The 23,295-nt window shown below is 39.5% G+C and overlaps 1 protein-coding gene across 6 annotated transcripts in view; it reads left to right on the forward strand.

Annotated features, from left to right (window-relative positions):
• DYNC1I1 (dynein cytoplasmic 1 intermediate chain 1) overlaps positions 1 to 23,295 on the forward strand; it is a 188,824-nt gene that overhangs the window by 30,445 nt on the left and 135,084 nt on the right. For 4 of the 6 annotated variants that reach the window (XM_048952226.1, XM_048952227.1, XM_048952223.1 and 1 more), the window contains exons 5-6: positions 13,873 to 13,932; positions 18,287 to 18,402. In XM_048952226.1, coding sequence (XP_048808183.1) covers positions 13,873 to 13,932; positions 18,287 to 18,402 — 176 coding nt within the window. The remainder of the gene's footprint in view (positions 1 to 13,872; positions 13,933 to 18,286; positions 18,403 to 23,295) is intronic. The other 2 variants (XM_048952228.1, XM_048952229.1) reach the window with 1 other exon arrangement.

The raw sequence follows: 23,295 nt of genomic DNA on the forward strand, positions 1-23,295 counted from the left end.
GACGTAGTTTTTGTCCTGGTACCACAGATCTAATTCTACCCTAGTTAAGAAAATGAAAACTAGCTGGTAACTTGCTTTCTATGTATAGAAATTATATGAGGAGCAGAAGGGATCATGTAGACAGTGCTTAACAGACAGCGAATTGTTTGTCATTGGAGCTGGCCAAATATAAAACAAGGAAAACTGTAAAATTTTAATGACAAGACAAATTAATCACTAAAGCAATTTACTTAAATACTCTATTGGATGTTGTATCACTGGGCATTTCTCATTCAGGATAATGTGCCTGGCCGACGGGCAGATAATAGCTCCAACAGTAATTCATTCAGAAGAGCCGTACAGCTTTTTGTTGCACAGGGAGAAAAGCCGCGTGGTCACAATGGTCCCTTTTGGTATAAGATCTATACACTGGTAGTGCTGCCATCCAGCAGCACCATTGTCCATTATCTCTAACATAATAGCTAGAGCAGTGCTGCCTTTTCCCTGATGCCATTAAGCTTATTAGGATAACGTGTGGGGCGGGCTGTGTAATAACACTAAATTATGGAACCATTTCTGTCCTGTGTAGTACAGGTTTTTATGTGTTTTTTCTTTTTTTTTTTTTCTGCTTGATCTTCAGTACTACATGGCTATTTGTCATAGCCTTTTCACCAAGGATGATGTTAGGTTTCGGGAGTGTTCCAACTTCTGGTACGTGACAAGACATTATGATAGCAACAATAAGAATGTACAGATGTCAGATAAATGGTGCTTGAAACTGCTGGAAGTTTCATTTCCAAATGCTTCCATTTGGACAGGGCAGCCAATATTTTTGTTTATCATTTTTTGGTTGTGGTGGGGTTTAATTCCAAGCAGGCAGAAATGTGTTATAGAATCACAGAATATCCCAAGGTAGAGAGTAGCATCGAATCCAACTCCTGGCCTCGCACAGGAGCACCCCAGAATCAGACCGTATGTCTGAGAACATTGTCCAGATGCTTCTTGAAGTCCAACAAGCTCAGTGCCGTGACCAGTGCCCTGGGCAGCTCGTTCCATCCCCACCACCCTCTGGTGCAGAAGGCCCTTTCCCTAAGCCCCAGCTGTCCCTCCCCTGGCACAGCTCCATGCCGTTCCCTCAGGCCCTGTCACCAGAGAGCAGAGCTCAGCGCTGTGAGGAGCTACAGCTGCCATGAGGCTTCCACTCAGCTCCTCTGCTCTGGGCTGAGCAAACCCAGGGACCTCAGCTGCTCCTCATATGTCTTCCCCTCCAGACCCTTCACCATCATTGTACTTTTATTCTGGATCCATAACTGTAAAGCTTAAAAAATAGATTTTGCATGTGCTGCTCTTAGTTACTAGACTGCTCTGAACAATTCATCAGAGCCCAGTTGTTGCACAGAGAGCAGCTTGCCTGTTTCCACATGTTTGCGCAGGGTTGACTTTGTTGCTGTGATGCATAGATAGGAATATTGCATCACAGCCTCAACTCTGGATAGATAAGTTACTAATTCACGGGGCTTTCTGTTATGGCATGTTCAGACATGACTCATTTACCACAAGGCAGCATTGCAGGATCCCATTGAGATTCTGCTATAATACAGTATACTCTGCTTAGCATGTTCAGAGCGAGTATTTTGTTCAGTGACATTGATGTCCCACGTTCTTTTGCTAGTGGTCAGGTTATATAGCTGTGCATATCAGAAATGGAGATTTCGGCCAACTGAGGGCTGCTTTGACAGTGATGTTTCCTATTTCATTATGCTGTCCCACAACGTCAGAGGTGGATGTTGGTGGTTGGGCAGTAGAGGTTGTAGCTTCCCACCAATATCCCATTACATTTTGTTGCCATGTGAGGGATGGTAGCAGAGGGGCAGTCTGACACAATGGCATCTGATGGAAATGTATGTGAAGCAAAGGTGTGGTATTGAATTTCTCTATGCAGACAAAATGGCACCCAGTGACATTTGTTGATGCTTGCAGAATGTTTATGGACGCTAAATGTGTTGTGTGCTTCATGAACGTGAGCACAGTGAAGTGGTAGTTCACCTCCACTGGTGCAGACACCTATAAGTGCAGCACACAGGCCCTTGTTCATTTGCAAAATGCATAGCAAATGGTGGTGACTACACTGAAAAATAGTGTTTTGTAGCTGAGAATTTGCTCTTTCAGTTAGTGTTATTGTGCTGTTCATTGAACTTTTCATGGAAATAAATAGGAGGAATTACTTTTGGAGTGGCCTACATATGTATTCCTGTCACCTGCAGGGTGTGTGTGTGCTCACCATAGTGTACTGCACACGTGGATGAGTTCTATTTGTGGACCAAGGTGTGATTTAGCTGTGTGGTCCATTTTTCCTTCTCTCCTTCACTACTTCTGTGCACTGCCCAGTTGGATTCATTACCATACAATGGTAGGTTTGTACAGTAGCAGCAGCCCTCTTATTGTTGAACTGGGTTTTGTGTATGTGTACAAGTGCAGTGAAATTGCATGCATGTAACTCTTCCCCATGTACATTTTGCAATGAAACGTGAGAATCCCTTTAGGCTGTAAGGTTTCCCACCTTCCATCTGCTCAGTAAAATGCAAAAGGCTCAGCTGCCTGGGACATGTAAAGGTTAATGATTGCCTTTCTTTCTGCAACAACTTCGTCTGTGCTCTTTTGATTTCTAACTTGCATATATTGCTGTGAGTACATTTAGATGCCTGATTGTCTCCTGGGCTACAGTAAAGACAAAGATGACAGAAAGTATTCTTCGTCTTCTGGTAGTTGCTGTCAGAGACTGGTTATGTCAGCATGGTGTTTTGTCTGCTGTAATGTAGTGCAAGCATCCAGGTACATTATTTCATAGTATTTCTCTCTCAGTCCATTGGTTTTGGTATTTTTGTCTGGCTACAGCTACTCATACTGTTGGATTAAGGGACTCTATAACACTTAGTTTAAATGAGCCTTACCTGAATTATGCTATGGTTCCATTGATACCACAGTTTTCAAGATGTGTTTGATGGACTAAAGCTGTTCGGCTTCCATCAGTGAATGGATCTTATTTGAAATAAAGCTTTGCAGGGTCAGTCCTTATTTAGATAAAGCCATATGTGAATATTTAATGAAAGTTACTATGAAAATGAATTTTAAGTACAACATTAGATAGCAAAAGAAAGCAAAAATAGAAAGAAATCAGGTTTTTCAAAGAGATTTTGAAGCAGTAACATGGCATTTCTTGTAGAAGCTTGACTGCTATGGAATCTTGACTGCCTCGTCATTACTGCAGATTTTTATTTTTTAAGTAAAAAGTTGCAGCCATCCTAGAAATAGAACAGCTGTTGGTAATGCTGGATGACTTTTCTCTGAGGAGCAGTGTCTCCTTTGGTTTTGGCTGCTGGCATGTTTTTTGTCCACTCTGTCAGTTCATCTTGCAGTTTCTGTGACCTCTGAATGCTTTCCCAAGTTGAGTTCAGAGAACACTGTAGCAGCTGTCATATCAGCTTGGATGTTCTTACTGATAGTGAATCAGAAGCACATCTTCTGCTCTCTTACGCTCTTTGAAAGTTCAAAAAACATTTTTCTCCATTTGTGTACCTTTTCATCAGATGTGATTTTGAATTGTTTCCATCTGCTTTTGAGCCTTTGGGGTATAAAAACAAATTCACAATGATATGTTTTCTCCTATTGGGTTGATGTCCACACTCAGTTTGTATTTTCCCACTGCAGGGAGAGCAGAAGCTCTTCTGCTGTGTAATATGTTCACTCATTTTTGTATAGTTATTAGTTGATCTGCTTTTTATGCAGTGCCTCAGCATTAGACTTGTCCTACATTGTTTGAAATGCAGATATGAAGCACAAACTTTTTCTTTCTCACATAACACACTCAAAGGGAAAGGTGTAGCTCTGGAGCATCTGGGCACTGAGTCAGCGTGTGGCATTCAAGTAATGTATTTACCCTTTTACAGCTTTTACAGCTGTGTGTGTAAATCTTGCTCACTGTCTGTCAAGTCAAAAGAAGGTATATCCAGTTAAGAGATGTCTTCTTGACATGTAAGAATTAAAGCCTCTATTTGCTGATCTCTCATAGGTATATCCAAATGTCACTGAAGTCTTTATGTTCTGTGCATTCCAGGCTTTTTGCCTGAGAAAAAAAAAAAAATCAGACTTGGCAACTCAGCTGTTATTTCCACTATTTCATTTTTAAGCAGCACCTTACCTACACAATAACACACTGACAAGCAAAAGAAAGGGTATCAGAATTCCACCTTCCTTTTAAAATATCTCCTTTGCTGTTTAATTAAATGCATACAGAGGCAGAGGAGGAGGTTAGATCCTGCTCTCAATTTCAATTATACAGGAAGGTTAAATTATTGCAGTAGATCATCTCTTCCTGTCCATGCAGCGTATTTCCTACCCTCGCTTCAGGCAAAGGGAAGCACGGAGCAATGTAAAGACTCTAATAGAACTTCAGGAAAGACCAAGGAAAAATACATGCTTCTCTTGAATGGTGTTTTGTTCAGAAAGGAAGGATTTTAATCCTAGGGACTGCAGACACGAGTCTGTCACAGTGAGGAGTTGAGAGAAAGGTTTGCTTGGTGGCTGGAGGCATATAAAATAACCCTGGGGGGTGCTGAGCTTGCACCTCTGGTTCTGATGGGTTTGGGATGGTATGGTAAATCTCTCAGGCTTCCCATCTCCCACTCACTTACGGGATGGTGGGTCTGTGCATGAGGCTGGAGAAGGGTGGATTTCCCAGTCTGTTCCCTCCTTTTGTGCCTGCACAAGAGCAAACACGATTCTCCTCCTTTACATTCAGTGTATATTTAGCACAAGATATTTGAAGCTCCTTTGTGTCATACATATTTTTTTAGCCTCTAAACATAAGCAGACACCTTAGGGACTGATACTTGGCAGTTGCTTTCAAGTGTCTGTACATCTGACCTAGAAAGCAGGGAGTGTTTTTCAATGCGTGCCGATTACAAAGTCAGAATAGTCCATATTAATTAGAATCATCTGCAGTGCTTTTACCACGTGAGCCTGTGGCATCATTAAGGAGTTTTGTGCTTTCATTTCTAAAGGATGGATAGAGTTCAGTTCTCCATATCTTTGATTATTTTTCTCATTAGCAAGCATCTCCACGCTATAAATTAAAGGAAAGATTGCTATTCCCAAGGTACTTCATAAAATGCCTTGGAAACCTGAGCCACAGCTGCACCCTGAAGAAAATAACATTAATGCATAAAGCCCCTCTTAACCGTTTAGGTTATCAGCCCAGTTGTAGGTATTTTTCTGTATTTTTTTTCCAGACGTATCATGAATATATTTAGTCAGACAATGAGATGATTCGAGGTTTAAAACACCAGTGCTCTTAAAACAAATCAAATATGTTTATTCTCCTTTAAGAACAACTAACTTGGTAAGGGCAGCTCAGCTTAAAGAGAAGTTCTCTTGCATAGAATCTCTTCCTGATTTAATTAAATTTTGTGAGATCTCCTCTTATGTTGAACTGTTTAACATAGTTAAACTGATGCCATGTTTTTGCAAATAGACGTTTTCTGCCTCGCTTGAGTATTTTTCATAGGTACACTGTCACAAAATAAATTCTGTGTAGGAAGGACAGCATCAACTCTTCTCCCAGCTTGCAATTAGTGAATTGTTGCTCTGCCATGAATAAGTTGCTGGAAGCTTTCAGCTTTTTCTTCAGTTGTGAAGACAGTATTGCAGGTTCCAGCCTTGCTGTTATCAGTTTGACTCATTAGAAGGGCTATGGATTGCCTTTATGAGTCTTGACCAATAAATGTAGCCTTGTCTCTTATGGGACTCTTTCCAACCTTCCTTAAAGTTTGTGAGAAAATTGTTTTTTGGACATTAGATCAAAGTGTCCCGACATGAGTGCTGAAGTTCCTTCAAATTGTCTGCAGGACCTGATGACATTTTGGATCATCTGAATTCTCTTTTGCCACTCAGGCTTTCTCTTGGTTTAAAAAATACAAGATTAAAAATGTATTTCTTTAAAGAATTTTCAAACTGCTTCAAGGTTTCCTGTAAGAGCAAAGCAACTTTTGCCTCCCTCCTCCTGAACATGGTTTTTATTAATGCACTTTCAGGATGGCAGTTCACACTCTCCAGCACTTACAGTAAATCTGTGTGGATGCAGAGGCACAGCAGAAGCTTCTAACTGTGTTGACCCTCTGTCCTCTCAGTGACTGCCTGCTGTTCCCAGTGACCTTCTGGTAAACCAGCATAGATTTCCAGACTAAGATCCCTGTAGCTATGGCATATAAACTGTGAGAAGGGCAAGGTTCATTACATTGCCAGAAGGTCATGTTCTATGACGTAGACCTGAAATAAGGACAGCTTTATATATAAGAAATAAGTTCAGCAGATTGGATGTATTTTACTGCTGATTTACTTAGTGTAATTCTATGAATCAGTGAGGTGTTCATTCCATTATATATCAGTCCTATAAAAACCATGTCAAGAATTTTTCAGTCCAATTTAAATTTCAAATTGATTTTGAAAATTATTAAATACATTTGGCAACAGGGCCTTGATTTAAGAAAACTTTTGAATATACAATTTTTAAAATACTACCCTATGATTTTTAGAAATATACCTTTTAAAAGAAAAAAGAGTATTTTAAACTTATGCCTTTCTGAAAAATGCTATTATGGTTGCCAGGCATCTGAAAGACAGTGCTGTGCTCTGAGGGAGGTCATCACTGCTCTTTTTATTGGTGAAGACTGGAAGTCAGAGGTGTCAGCCTGCTTGGAAACGTAACTGCAACCCCAAGTATCCGGCTCTGCTCCAGCAGCGGTGCCAAACCACTTGTTCACTGAATGCTTTATGGCATTTTATTTTATGATTACCAGCCCAGCTCCAAAAACATCACCCACAGTGATGTCAGACTGTTCTGCTGCACAAGTGAGAGTCTTGTTGAGAGGCACAGATCCTCCCTAAAGGCTGATAACCGTCTTGCTTATAATGTGCTTCAGAAAACAAACAGCACAAGGAAGGTATTTTCTTTTTCGCCAATCCTTTCAAAGTGGAACAGATCTGCTAAACAGAGCACAGATGGCTCCTGAATAGTGGCTTAAATGCAAAGCACCAATTGAGACAAGTGATACTTTTCTGTCTTTGAGTAATGGCTTTGAATCTTCTTGATCTATTTTGTTTTGGAAACACATTTTAAATGTATGACCAATATCAGAAAGTGAAAATTGCAGAGGAGAAAATTAAGATTACAAAAATCTACAAAAAATGAACCACTTGTCTACACACACATATTTTTTCAGACGTCTGCTGTAACTTCTTGCAATTTCTATTTCAGATTTTCTAATTAATCAGTGTTAAAATAGGAGCGTTGGAGAAACTGATTTAGACTCAACAAATTAGATAGAACTCTTTAAAATTTTATAGCTAATCACCTGTGTAACCTTATGCTAATTCTGGCAATATTCAGCTCTTTAGGAAAAAAACCACCAAACAGCTAGATACGTGATAGATTACATATTAAACCACAATCCAGTAATATTTGCAAATTCAAGTGAAAATATTCGGGATCATTGAACAAATACTGTTAAACTTATCTAAACGCTTGTATTTTACTGGTGATATAAAAATCAAGTCTCACAGCTGTGGCACCCCATATTTTAGGATTGTACAACTTGGATGGAATCTGTACTTCTGTATGTTATCCATGTATATATGAACAGTTCTTAATGTGAGCAATTCTGAATCCTGTGGAAACTAACCTGGGCCAATTTTTAAGCATGCGGCTCATCTCTGCATCAAACTTAAAAATAAGAGTTCCTATTATTCTTTTCAGTTTAATGCTTTTATGTGACAGCACTTCTTTTTTTTTTTTTTTCTTTTTTGTCTGCTTTTTTCCTAATTCACTTTTTATGCAAGTCAGAATAAAAGCAAACCAGAACCAAATGGAGCATTGCAGGCTTTCAAGTAGCAGCTCTCCTGTCAGTACAGAGGCAGATAGCTCTGTACTGGCTTTGCATTGCAGAGAGATGGCTCTGCATTGTGGGGAGATGAAGGGAAGAGCAAGGAATCACACAACCACAGTGGCTGAGGTTGGAAGGTGCCATGGGAGTCTGTCTGGTTGAACCTCTCCACTCAAGAACACCTAGAACAAGTTGCTCAGGCCCTATCCAGTTGGGCTTTGACTATCTAAAATGAAGGATTGTTCCCTCACCACACTGAGGTGAGGCTGGCTGGCCTGCAGATGCCCAGACCCTCCTTTGAACACAAGTTAGATGTATTCACGGTGGTTTCTTGATAATAGATTGGCAGTCACACAGGCAACGTACCCAGACCTCTCCAGCGAGGGAGTGTAATGTAGATGATTGGATGGGTTGGTAACCCACCCAAGTTAGTTGATTTTTCCCCCAGAATTCTCAGTGGACAGCCACCTTTGACACCTATTCACAGCTGGAGACTAAGCTGGATACTGAGAACTCCTGTGTGGAGCTATCTCCTGTCTTCCTGTTCTAATGCAGAGAGCCAATGATGACTTGCTTCTGTACCAGAGCACTTCCAAGGTGCCTGAAGTTTGGCTGCTGCCTTGGACAGGAGAAGGGGCAATAGTCATTTTTTCCTAACATTTGTAGAATTTTAGAAGCGTTTTACTCTAGTGCAAAACAAAGGTTCTTTGAAGCTTTGTATGTTTTGTATGTTGTGTCTCCCTCTTCATTTATTCATTTATTTATTTATTTATTTTGGCAGTGGTTAAACTGCCTGTCTGTGTTCTGTGTTCTGTTTAATGGGATTGGCCTTTGAGCTCTGAAAACTTCAACACACTAAATCTGTGAAGTCATGGTACACTTCTTCACTGTATTTTTGGACCAGAAGAGCATCATTAGTTCCCACACAAAGGATAATTTTAGGATGTTTCTGTTGCCACAAGTGAAGATGCTGGATTTGGAGCATCAGGTTATTAAATTAGAGACACATACGAATAACTCTGTTCAGTGGATACCTCAGGACAGTGTCAGTGTGGTTTTCTCTTGGTCTGGAAAGCACAACAGCTTATGGTGACAGGAGATGACACAATGTAGTGTTTGCTTTCCTCCAGTTCTGCTTGAAAGAGTGATTTGCAAAGCAGCAGAGAGGTTTCTACCCTGCGAGAGGCCCCTTGGAAAAAAGCGGAGTTTGCTGTTATTTCTGCGAGTAGCCTTTTTCAAAGCATGAATTTTCAGGGCTGGTTGCTCTTGACCTGAGAAGGGAAAGTAGGGGAGAAAAGAAGTCATGCAGAACACATGTTCTGGAGCATCCGCAACAGATGAGGGAGGATTTGATTTTAGCTTCAAGGAAGAAGAGTTGAAACAAAGCCTCCAGCATGCTGGATTACGGCACTTAGCAGAGCTGAGCTGTGCCACAGCCTGACCATGATCCAGGATATTTAATATCCTTTTATGATGGTATTTTAGTAGGTACGTTTGTTGGCACTGGTTTCTAACTTGTTTTATGTGCTATCACTAAGGCCAGATTAAAAGTTTTCATTATTAGCTGAGAAGTCTTCATGAATTTCAGAGAGCTTTAGATGACAGAATTTATATTTCATTCATGCATTATGAGGCTGGGATTTTTCTAAAAGAGTTCAGATATTTTCTTTCATTTGTAGTTTGTTTATTTTAGGTTTTTTTTCTGCATTTTTAATTGATACAAACAGCATAATGCAATTAGAATAAAATCGTCTGGAAGTAAGTTTCTGCAGGGCACCGTAACACATGGCAGAGTGCCTGCTTTTCCTTTCTAATTATAGTACAAAAAGGGAATCCTTCTGTTTGAATTCCTTTTCTTCCTCCCTTAAATTTTGAAATAGTTCTTGTCCACTCGAAGTTCTGCTCTAAATATCTTTCCAATGGTGTGGATGCGAATTTAGAGTAGAAGATTTAACAAATTGCTTTACCATCTGATCTTTTCATAGATGTGTGACATCTTGGTCTCTTTTTCCCCTTGGATTCTATCTGCAGGTTATTTTCCTACTGGCTTGAGAGAAAGAAAATGCACTGTATGAAAATGAACTGGTGGTACCCTTACAGTACAGATGGCTGAAATAGCACCAGCATTGAAGAATGCTGTGCTAAACTCCTAAATTATTGAGATCATAGCACACAGCAAATAGGAATAGTTACAGAGAGGTATCTAAAGAAAAAGTATGAAAGCAGATCATTTTAAAGAGAGATGATAACTCTTGTACTTTGTCTACTTAGTGCAAGATTTACAAGTCCTCATTCCCTTTGTGCTGCTTTAGACCAATCTGTTAATTGGTGATAGTTTTTTTATCCTACAATCACTCAAGGGCAGCCGTTCTTCACCAGACGTGTATAAGGAAGATTGATAGCAGGGCTATTGTTTGTCTCTGTGTGGGAGACTTATATAGCAACCAACTTTGAAACAATGTTGGGTAGTTTCATTAAAAGAATGTCTGTGCTTTCTGGGTGATGGAACAGCCTGATCCGGCTTAGTCCTGACTGGATCTCATGCTCAGTGAGTTCCCATCTGTGGAGTTTCCAGAGACTCTTCCCATGCTGTGTGCACTCACTTCACCCGCAGGAGGCTCAACTCACATGGTGTGCAGGAGATTTGTGGAAAGACTGCAATGTGCAAGGGAGTACTGCTTTTTCCTCTCTGTCTGATGCTCAGAGGCTCTTTTCCCCGTTAAAGTGTTGTGACGACATGCTTTAGATTTCATTTACATGGATCTGTGCCAAAGCCTATTCAGGGGGGCTTTCCCCAATCTGCAGTCTCTGAAAAGTCCAGAATGAAAGCACCTGTGTGTGGCTGCTGAGCTACTGGTCACACAGGCCCACGTGCTTGTCTTTGGGGTCTGCTGCATTACTCCCTCTGTTCCTCTCCTTGGGTCTCTAGAAGTCCCAAAGCTAATTCCGGTTTTCTTTTATGAGGAAGGAAATCAAAAGTGGAACAACATGAAATGCTTTTCTTCATGAAGAAATCTCTTGGGAAAGAACTTGTGCACTAGATTTGAAAAAGATTGGCACTGATTTTTCACTGCGATCCAATGGCATTTCACAATCCCCTCTGAGAACTGGCTGCAGGAGAACAAGCATAATGGTAATGCTCATCCCAACAATCAGGGAATGTCATGCAGCATGTCTTCCCATCACTAACAGATTAGCTGTAATTTCCTAGTTTGGATGACAGAATAGGCTAGTCAACATCATCTTTCGATTACTAGTCCATTAAGAGTCTGTTTATTTCTTCTTCAGTTATTGCTGTGAGAGCTGGCTAAATTATTATGTTTTCACTGTTCACTCCCTTTTGTTTTGCTCTGCAGGCACTCTTCAGGTAGCAGGAAGAGGCAAAGGGCTAACCAGTATTGCCTTTGAAATGTGTAGTAGCTTCCTTTGCTCGCCACCCTCCCTGTTGTGTGTGTAGCTCTTTGCGTTGTGTCTCCTAGGGCAGGACTGGAGCCTGAAGATCTGCTACCTGCAGCCTTGTTGTCTGCAATAAACAGTGGCAAGCTGAGTTTGAGAATACAACACACCAGATTGCTCCCTTATGTATTTTTCAGGCCTTTGCAAGCAGTAGCACAGTGTTGCTGAGTAAACAATTACCATTTGGAGCACAAATCTAAGAATTTTTCTTTTACAGATGCACTCAAATTGCTGAAATACAGGTATATTCAGGAGACAAGCAGAATTGTCATTTAAAATATATATCAATATTATGAACATCTCCATGCCATAATCCAGATTATTAAATTGTAAGAGATGTTGCCTTCACTACATGTATGATCAGCATAAAACAAACAGTGGCTAAAAGGTGGCTGTGGGGTCAAATTAACTTTTTTACATGTAGAATTCCATCAAAAGGTATTGCTTTTCTCCTATTTTGGGGATTTGAGTGCTGATAGTGTAAGATCTCTAAATTTAGATAACCGGCTCAGTATGAGATAAATATGCTCTCTTGTAACTGGTCCGGATTCTCAGAACTGGAATATAAGGGTTCTAGCTCTTTAAAGACCTGTTGTTCCTGTTTTAATCACACGATAATAGAATTTTTCTTTTGGAATAGTCTTTACCTCTTGGGAAATTTTGTACGTTTGGAAATAAATGGAGAGGAAGAATAACTGAAATGAGTTATGTATGTTTTCTTGTAAGCGTTTTGAAAACCCAGATGTGCGTGTACAAGTAGCCCCTGGGTAGATATTACAGTGGAAATGGGCATATGCATAGCAAGTCCTCTTAGGCATTGCTGACCTTGGTTCCACTGTAAGTCATTCTCCCACAGATAGCCTTTTAATAGTGTATAGGTACTACGTTAACCACTGATGCTTTTGCCTTGTCTGCCTTCAGATCCCTGTGACCACTTTCATTTCCGTTGTACTTGAGCTACAATCAAGTAATGAGGAAAAAAAAAGTCTGTTCTTTCTTACTGTACTGTTTTATCTCTGATCATTTAATAATAGTGTTTCATTTTGGAGAACCTTTCTGTATCGCTGTAGTCTTTTGAGCCAATACACATCACTACAGATCAAAAGAACTTGAGGGGAATAAGCACCCTTGCATTGCATGGGAAAGCAGGTTCGCGTGAAAGTTCTTCATTCTTTTTGTACATGCAGGATGTCTAGAGAGATTTATCATTAACATTGGTAATAGTTTACTGAATATAAGACAGCGTAATTGTATGGCTTTAAGAAATCTATTTCTATTCTAATTAAATAACTTGTTAGTTTATGCAAATGATTCATTGTCAGAATTTGCTATTGTTGCAGAAAGGCTCTGTGTAAATTGAGCATGGTTGGATATGTGGCTGTTCTTGTCTGAGTGTGGTCAAAGTATATTCTCTGTATCCTCAAAACTTGCATTGAAAAGAAATGAGTGGAGTTTTAAATTTTGAGGACTGATGTTACCTAACGTGCCTGTATGATTTATTTGTTTTAAAGGACGAGCGCTTTCCTTTTCTTTAGCCTCTACTAGCGAGAACATTGCATAATTCAGTGCTCATATGAAAGGAAAAGGTGTTCAGGAGCCGAACTTGTACTTTTGATGCTGTCATGGATTCTGACAGCTCTCTTATCTATTAGATGTGGCTTCATTAGGGAGGAAGAATAAAGTAAAATCAAGAAATGGGCAGGCATTTTGAAAATGTTGATTTGAACATGTCAATTTTTGCATTTCTAAACCAGGGATTGGAAATATTTAATAGGGCTCCATAAAAGCCCCGTGAGTGTTTGCAGTGTTTGAGAGATGTAGCTTGACAAGTTGCACTGCATTGCAAGGAACAACATCTTCACTTGAGGCCGCATCTCTGGAGCACTCATATTATGTGTGTTAGATCCATGTGACAGTAGACTGTGACAACACTGTTAAAAGCAGATTTCCCCAGGTGTGCTGCTCCCCTCTTCTCCATAATTTTGATCTGGATTAAGAGGAATTTGTTGATTTGTCCCAAGTGCCTCCAGAATGTGGCAAAGCTGATGTCAGCATGTTCTTTGTTGTAGGATGTTTGTGCCCAGAGCACTTTTTCCAGGCCTAGGACTATAAGAAGGGCTAGACTGCTTACACTTCAGTGGAATTTATGGCAAATCCATCTTATCATACAAACATGATCACAGTTAATTTTGCAAATTGTAAAATTGTAAATTTGTAAACTGTGCATATTGAGTGCATCAATCACAGTTAGAGGGTTTTCAGGAAAAACAAAGTCATTAATCTATATCTGAGAGGAAACCCAGATCTCATTGTTTACTGATAATATGCAGTTTTAATAAGTTGCCCGCCCCGTTACAGGCTAACATCAGACCTTGCACTTAGAGATTGAATGTACGACATACGGCATGTAAGTAATGAGATGCGGTTTTGTTCATCCTTTCAGTTAATTCTGTGTGTTCTTTTTTCCCCCCTTGTGCTGCACGGCTGATTACCACCCTAGGACCTTGCAATGGGACACAGACCCCTCAGTGCTGCAGCTCCAGTCTGACTCTGAACTTGGGTATATGTCTGCTCTTTATGTTATTCATTTATCATTTCTTTGCAAGAGTTATGTTGCGAATGCTTCCCAGATGAGCTGTTTGTATGTGATTTTCATTTGCTTTGTTGACTCAGAAAGACCATAATTTAAGTTTCCTTTTTTCAGTTTCATCAGTAAGAAGCTTCAGCAAAGCCATCTTTGTGGAAAAAACTACTACTTAAAGAAGCTCGTAAAAGATAAGCTGCTATTTCTGTTGCCCGAAACACAATACAAATAACTATTTCATTACAGATGAAATGTTATTATTGTGGCACTTTAATGTGCATGTACAGCTACAGTGGTCTTGTTTGTACCTATTGATTCAGACTTCTCTTTCTGAATCATTTGCAAGGTACTTTCCCCCCTTCCTTCTTGTTTTTGTTGTAGTTATGTTGTTTCCACATGCAATAACCCACATGCAATAACAGTTTTCCCCTTTTCCTCAGGAGCTGTCTAGGCATTTATAATTGTATACTTAAATATGATCATAGTCCACTAATTGCCATTTAAGTTGAGTTCAGGTCAGTCGATCATTACCTAATTATAATAGGGCTAAAATTAATATTCACCAGTTTGACATGGAACTTCTCTATCTTAACCATCTGAAAAAGTTGTTTAGGTAGCAGAATATAACTAGTGTAATTAAGAAGAGTACCAAATATGTTTATATTTCAAAAGGTCACTGTATTAAGGAAAAGAAGTTCATGTTTGTCATGAATATAGTTTAGCATCATCAAGAGAGGTCTGACAGCATGAAGAGGTTCTCTCTTATCTCCTGCGAGCAATCAAGGAAAATCAGAAACAATGGCTTTTCTAAATAGTATCTCCAGATCTAACATCAGCACCGTGCTATTGCTGAAGCTCCAAGTACATAGCCACGGCTTGGTAACAACAACAAAAAAATGCTTTAATAAGTTACTGAATTCTTTGTGGTCATTGAAGTTATCAGAGTGCGTTGGCAAGTGAAAATGCTGCTCACTACCATCTCAGACTGAATTTTACAGTCTCTTCTAAATGAGAAAATTGGATGCTGTATTTTCAACATAAGAGGCAGCAAAAGAAGAGAAAATAAATAGTAAAGGAAAAATAGCAAGACCCGAAGACATGAAATGCCCACCTGCAGAGATATTTAGGATAAATTATTCCTCTGAAAAGGAAAGGTAACTGTCCTTCAAATTCTTCAGAACTTGACTCATAAGCAAAACCAAATCTCTGCACTGAATAAATTGTTCTGTCTATTAACAGATGGGCTTTCCTGTCTGAGTTTCCAAGCAAGTATCTTATTCTTCTGCAAGTTCTTTGTGTTTTCTCCCCAGCAATTCATGTGAAATTCATTCACCATTCTCTAGGCTTCAAGAAAAAAAAACAGTTTTCCTTTAACAATTAAGTGACAGTGCTCCCACCTGCAGTTAGAGATGTTAGTGCTGTTTACCAGGAAAGGAGAGTGTCCAGAGTGCTTTCTAAATAGGCTTTCTCCACATCCAGAATGGTTAGGAATGCATTTATTTCCACCTGAGTGTGATATCAGGTAGATCTAACTTCTACAACATCACCTGGGTCATACAAGAGGGGAAGAGTTTCTAAAGTGGTTTTGATGTGTTGGAAACCTTTTTGAAATCTCAGCTGCCCTCCCCAGAAGCTGGGATTGAAAGATGAGCACTCAGAAGCAAAGGTCCTCAAATGGCTGTGCAAGGCAAGATGGTTTGATTCTCATAAGGATAAGCCTGTGCATAGCTGCAAGTCTTCAGTCTTTCAGGAGCAGTAAAGTCAGAAAAGGAGAATGCCAATGAGTGAACCCATAAGTATGCTTCGTAAGTCCTTTGTCTTCTACAAGACAGAGTTAGACAGAGGACCATGTATTTCTCTGGTATATGGCTATGAGACTAGATAAAAACACCATCATGAAAGAAATCCTGCAGTCGGGATGCAAATGATGTGTGTAGCTGAACACTTGACATCTTTCTTCTCCTACAGACAGAGGAATCAATTTTAATGCATAGGCTTTAATTACTGTCTTCCTACTGACATCCCATACACAGTTTTGAAAGGAATCCATCAAAGTTTGTGTGCTCTATAAGCTGCATATCCAAGAAATTGTAAATGAAAAGAATTATGAGTGTCTTGGTATGTATGGGAAATGAAACATTTTAGTGCTGCCCTAAAAGGGATTAGACTAGATTATTATAGCCCATATTTGGCAGAGTCTGTGTACTGAAAGGATGTTCCAGTTGTTCTTAAGTGCTTGGGACCAAGGTTTAGGTTGGCTTTTCATCACATAAGGACCATTACAGGTTGATTAGTAGGGTCAAAAAAAGGAAGACCATATTCCTTCTAATGAAGACTTCACAGTCTGAATCGGTTAGAGTGACACTATGCATTTAGACAACCATCAGCAGTTCCTGAATAATAAATGTTTTAGGTGAAAAATTAAACACATCCAAGCACAGTGTTCTTGGTGGTAGCTCACTTCTTAGCAGTCTAGACAGGAGCTAGCCCAACAAGCAGTTAAATCCGCCTCTACATGAGGACCGATATTCTCCCATCCCTAACCAGTGAAAGAGATATGGAATGGCCTCAGGTGAAACTGTTGTTAGAATCAGGCGAGGTTCTGATTAGCTCTAGATTAGACACATGATTAATTAAAGCTGATACTTAACAGAAGCTCTTTCAATGAAGGAGGCTTAAGAATCTCAGTAGAAGGAATCAGATTGAGATGATTGAGGACTGATTGTGAAGGAAAATCTTTCAAACTTGATGTCAAAGGATGGAAAAGCATGTAAGATTTTTCTGGGGAAGATATTTATTAAAGCTTAAATTCATGCGTACTCTCATTTAAAGTAGCTATAAGTGTACTACTGACACTTTTGTTAGCTGTTACAGGTTCTTAAAGTGTATCACAAGCTACAGAAGTTTTTCTGCCTCCTAGAGAGTTTTCAGGGAATCCATGCTCTTATCCACGTTGGCAAAGTTAGAGGTGTTTGTGAGGATGGTGAAAAAAAGAGGTTCAGAGCTGTAACAACCATTACTGCTCCAGTGGTCTATTATTTAATGTGGCTGATTCATACTGATTACCCACTGAATTAAATTGCATTCAGCTTAATAAAAGCTCAGCCAGTAGACCAGATTAGAAAGATATATAGCTGATTCAGCCTTAACAAGCATAAGAGTTCAGTAGGTGTCATCCAATGATGACAATTTTTTTTCAATACTCATTTTCTTTCAGACATCAGTGTTAACTGAATACTTTAACTACTGTAAATGAATGAGATAAAAAATAAGTTTGACCTCTGTTCTTCCGACAGTCAGGAAGACAGAGAGGAAATGGATAATGCATATGAATTTTCTGCTTTTCCAAATTGCTCTCCTTAACAACGTGGCAGTTCAGAAACATTGTGTCTCTGAATTTATTTCCTGTAAATGTGTAAGCATACTTGCACATGTTGATTGAGGCACCTGGACTTATTTAGCTCATCCATTTATTATTTGCATATATATATTTGCTGCTGAAAGTTGGTGTTTTTTTTTCCAGTAAAAAAAAATTGACATCTTTGCTTATTTGCTTATTTTTCACTCACTACAGTCAAATAATATTCAGGAAACAAATTGATAATTTTTTTTCCCTCCTCTTTTGGGTGAACTGTGTACAACTAAAAGTGTTTGTAATCCTGCACAGCCATTTCTCTCCATTTTCCCTTACCCAGCTACAGTGTTGGTTGGCTCTACTGACTTAGTTCACATGGCTCATTTAAAGTTAGGGGCATAGTACAAAGAGAAGGTTCTGTCTGTTCCAGGTGTGTCTCAGGGCTCCACTTTAACCATTGCATTAGGACTCTAATGATCATGAACCTACAGCAAGTCCACTGCTATTAACCCCTGTGGAAAGGAGAATCTCTTTATGGAAATTATGCACCCTGCTCTCTTACAGTCCAGCATATTTTACACCCACTGTGGCTCTTCCACTGTTGATTATCTCAGGCTGAGGAATGAATCTCTTGAACAGGCTGAATGTTGTAGTAATAACTGTGTGAAGGAGGAGAAAGGTTTGTTGCGTGTTGTGAGGGACGCAAGCAGGTCGTACCTTGCTCCTATTTACAGTTCCTCTCAGCAGCATAACCTAGACCCAGAGAGGTTTTAGTAACTATTTTATTATGGCAAGTGATTCCTGGATTAATTTTCCTCACTGTAATTAGGCTCTTTTCATACATAGTGTGTTGTGTTTCATCTTAGCAAACATTGAAGTATTTTTTAATCCTGTTCATAAAAGCAAACACTTTTGCTCCTGCTACTGACTTACACCTAACTTAACTAACCTTTTATGTCCTGTGTTCCATCTTAGACGCAGACTGCACAAACTAGGGGTGTCAAAGATTACCCAGGTTGATTTCTTACCTCGGGAGGTGGTGTCATATTCCAAGGAGACCCAGACACCTCTTGCCACGCATCAATCTGAAGGTAAGATACCTTTTTTTCAAAAGCATTTTCATAGAAAATAAGTATTCAAGTAAGACTTTAAGAATGTAAGAAAATTAATGCTAAATCATAATATAACCACTTACCCACGTATTTTCTGCAAGCCAGGTATTGTTTATGTGATTAATGGCTGTTCTGGTGAGAATAATTATAATAATGACTTTAAATTCAGGTGGAACCAAATTGCTTGTGCCTCACAATGGATAGTATAATGAGAACATATTTTCAAATAAATCATTATGAATATAATTAAAACCATGCTTTATCCCAATTTTCCTGCTTTCTCAAGGAAGTTATTCATTCCATGCTTTGTAAAGAGGCAGTGATGGAAAGTTGCCCTTGTGTATTTGGCCAGCGTAATTGTGTCACCCTTCAGAAGATGAATCTTAGAAGTTAGTTTCACTTCGTGCACTGAAAAAGGAGGCTTACATACTTTCATGTGGACAGTCCCATTTTTTTTTCTGCTTACAGTTGTGTTATCTGTACTCATGGAGCTGTTTGTTAGCTGTTTGGCTTTCCTGTTGATAAACAAGCATGGAGGTGAGGGATGAGGAGAGCATTTATCTAACTGTACTTCACAACTAAACCTGCTAGGACTACTGAGAACTGATTGCGCATGAATTGAAACCATTTAAAGTGAATGTAAATAAATGAGCCTGATATAATTCTCACATTATTACTGTCAGGTAAAAGAAGAAAAACTGTTGGCAGTCTTGGTTATAATTTTTGCTTAAGTTAATAAGATAAGACACTGTAGTGATAAACATCTGCATCTGGATTGCCAGTTTTGCCTTTAAGATTCCTGAGCTATATAAAAATTGTACTTTTTCAGATCATGAGTTTACCTTAGTCATCTGTTGACTGATATGGTGCCTTCATGCATAAACAACACAGTTTGTTGGTTGCAGCTTGTTGAGCAGCATCTCATGACAGTTTTGCCTTATCAGAGGGAAAGGCTGTCTCAGAACCTCCCTTGTTCAGTTCAGCTCAGCTCATCTCTCCTTGTCAATCTGAGGGCTGCTGAAGGCTAGAGTGAGTGGGACTTACTAACTGAGGCCACGCTTTCCCGACTTGAGAAAAACAGATTCTCAACTCTGGGAGTCATTGGTAGATAAGATGGAGGTGATACCCTTCTTTCCTAATGCAGTACCTTTACCCTCAGCAAAAGCTTATGGGTACAGGGAGTTGAAGACATGTCTTTTGTACCTCTCCCAGGCCTAAATATCACCAAAGCAGAAAATATCATCAAAGCAAAAATATCACCCAAGCACTTCTCTCATGTGAGTGGGTGAGGAAGTAGAACTTATTTTCTTTTCAGTCTGCTGCTAGGGAGTTCTGCATGCATGAATTGGCATGAATATCATCATGCATTATTAAAGAAGAGTCAGGAAAGTTTGGTTATTCAGTTGAAATGCTACGTAATTGGAAATTTGCTAGAGGATAAATAAGCTCTGTGATTTTGGTCTACTTAGTCCAATGGAAATCAGTTCTTAGGTTTTCAGTCTCCTAAACCTCTTTATGAATGCTGAGCCCTACATGCTGTCGCTCTAAACCTGAACAGCAAACAGAGCAGTTCCTCAGCAGAGCAGTTTTGAGAAGTCTCTATGCTGTTGCTATGCATTCATGCGATAAAATATAGCCATTATCTTATCAAGAGAATGGTTCAGCCATTGCTGTAGTTACGTACTCAGTTATTTGGTATCTGAAGCCTTAAAGTTTGAAAAAGGAGAAAACAAGCCTCTTATTTACTTAGACAAGTCTGACTTCAGCTTTCAGAATTCACTCTTTTGCTGCCTATCTCGGACTCTGGAAATCACACTGTATTTTAGAATCAGTCATACATTTGATTCTGGCTTGAAAGAAGAGAACTAACAAAGGTACAGCTGGATGGAAAAATCTTGCCTGTATGGTAACTCACCAGGTTATTTTTCAAATGTTAATGTCAGGTTTTCTGCACCTTGTTTCTCAAAGAAAGAAAGAAACTCTAAAGTGTCTTAGACATACGTGGAGCTGAATGGATGTAGGCCTGTGTCACAATGGCTGCTCCTCTCCAATCTTTATGAAGCTGGTACAGGAAAGAAGGAAAGCTTCACTGTGATAAGTACAGTGTGGTGCCAGAGAGCCAGATGCTCTGAGCACTGTAGTCTCAGCTTGTCAGCTGCTAATTTTAGAAGAAATAATGTGGCATTATTCTTCACTGTGTAAAAACAGATTAACTCCTCTTTTCAGAACAGGTAATTTTCTTCATTTCTGAGGAATAATGACATGTCATTTCTCCCACCCACTCTATTATTTAGAGAGATGTGTATATGCATCATTCAACCCTTTGATCACAAGTACCTAATTCTTTTGCTTTATTTAGGTCACAGTAAGCTTCAGCCTTTTCTTTTCTTCCTTGTAGGATGACTTCAAAAACACCCAGATCTTGGCTCTGGAACCTAAGAAAAAAGCTCTCCTTACTTTTCTCCTCCTTCTTCTGTAATTGGATTTGAATTTAGGTATTTGTAGATGGAGACATTTCACTTGTGCTGCCTTTTCCATTCTGGAGTCAATTAAGATGTAGACTATGCCAAATATTTTCTGAGAGGTCTCTGGGACACGTTCCTTCACTCTGCAGAGATGTTCACATTGTGCCAGAATGGCAGCCTTCAATGGCTGGACCCTGCATATCACTGCAGAGCTACCCTTTGTGAGGGCACACCTGGAAGAAAGCAGCAACAGAAGAGTTGTGTTCTGACCACTGCCCAGGGTGAATCTCTCACTGGTGTGAGTGGGTGGAAGGAGATCTGTGTGTTTGCCTGGAAGCTAATTTTTCGGATAGTAAAACACCCCAGCTCTGCTGGGTGCCTGTCTCAGCTCCAACCCAATTTTCCTACTCTTTGATGAGCCAGGAAATGTATTCTCTGAGGGAAACTGCACTGTCCCCACATTGAGAGGTACTCCTCTCAGCTGCTTCCCATCTCAAAACAAGGTCTGGAAGCACAAAGATTTGGATAGCTGGCCAGTATCAGGAAAGCAGTTGTTCTTGTTTCAAGTTGTAACTACTTCTTCATCAACTAAATGGGATGGTTTCAATTTCCTGACTTCCCAGACTATCTATGAAAGTAGATTTGTCTGAAATGCATTTCTAGTAAAGGCTAGATCCCTTACAAAGAGGAATGAAATTTGAATTTCTAGTACAGTGGATCTCCTTTTTACTTCACATCTTTAACAAGTGCTTGTCCATGTGAGAAAAGCTGATGTGTTACCATACTCACTTCATGAGCAAGATTACCTTATCTTATGTCACAAATGCTTGCCCAGTTCTAGGAAAGAACACAATTCAGATCTTTGCTCCAGCTGTTTATCTGTTGTATTCAAATAATGAGAATATTTCAGTTGCAAGGGAAAAAATAAACTCTATTCTGTTTGAACACAGACCAGTAAGAAGTGTCAAAACAGGTGAAATTTCAGAGGCTGGGTTAGTTTCTGCATCTCTTTAACACTGTAATTTCCTGAACTTATGTTCCAGAAAGCTGTCCTTTTTAAAGCACTGAAGGAGGAGAAAGGGATTCTGCTCACAGTCTTAAGGTTCAAAGACTGAGACGTGTGAATTTAGATATTTATGTGGAAAAATGACTGGTAGGATGGAACCAAAGATCTCCTTAGAATCCAGTGACTGCTTTGACTAGGTCTTCACTGATGAGCATAATAGCGGAGAGCTACATGGAGCCATGTTAGTGTAGATTTCTCATTTCCACTCACTGTTGAATAAATTACATATCACTAGAAGTGTCATACAGTGACACTATATGAGGGCTGTGTCCTATTTAAAGTTTTGCAAATCAGACAAAGAATGACTTTGGACTAACATGCTCAGTGTCTGAAAAAATGAGTCTGGGAGTTGGGCTGAGATTCCCAGGTTTAAGTAGCATGGAACTTTGTCTGTGTCTGTCCCATAAGGCAATGTACAGCAGACTGTGTGCCATGCGTGCTGCACTAGTGACCAGCTCAGCTATAGCTTTGTGAATGCATGTTTTGCTTAAGAAGTGCTAGTCTCAGAACTGAACAAGATCATACCTGAGCCTCCCATGCCCATTCTTTCTGGAGCTCACAGATCAGCAGCTAGGGATTAAGTTAAAGAGGTTACTTTGGCTTTTCCCTTCTAGAGAATCTTACAGCTCAGTCCAGTCTGAAGAGTGCAAGGCAAGTCTTCACTCAAGAACAGCTTTGAACTCCAAATTTAATGTAAAATACAGACACGTTTCTGCATTGCCATACACGCAGCATGTGTGTCAGGATGGATGAAAATATGTGTAATGGAAAAGCACTGGATGTATCTGGGAGAAAATCAGAGACCCTCTGTAGTAAATAAGGGTATTGGAAAACAGAGCAGTACTGGGACAGAAATAACTACTTTAAAAAAAAAAAAAAGAAAGGAGACAACTTGAAAATGAATGAATGCTACAATTGAGTGTGTGGTTTTAAAGAGGCAGAACCTTATTATTGTACTAATTATTGTACTAATGGACACTGATTTTATAAAATATATATATATGTATGATCTATCCTGGGCCATACCATATATCACTGGTGGTTTCAGCTAAGTATTAACATCTAGTTTGCCTTTTCTTCTCAAACCTCAGTCCATCAGGGTCAAACTGTGGATCTCAATAGCTGACCTCAACTCCCTAATTCAAAACTGCTTTGTTTGATTAAATCAACAAAGCTTATTTTGTACAGTTGTACCAGACTGTACAAGATTGGCTGTGATTAAAAAGATGAAGATTTCAGGCATTGTGCTGTACAGCAGTCTTTCAGTTTCTCTTTCATTCTGTCAGGGCTGCATCCCCTTTTCTAGGCAATAAGATTTCAAAGGTGGGACTGGTTTTTTTT

The sequence above is a fragment of the Lagopus muta genome, chromosome 7, assembly GCF_023343835.1.
Source record: "Lagopus muta isolate bLagMut1 chromosome 7, bLagMut1 primary, whole genome shotgun sequence".
NCBI classification, from domain to species: Eukaryota; Metazoa; Chordata; class Aves; order Galliformes; family Phasianidae; genus Lagopus; species Lagopus muta.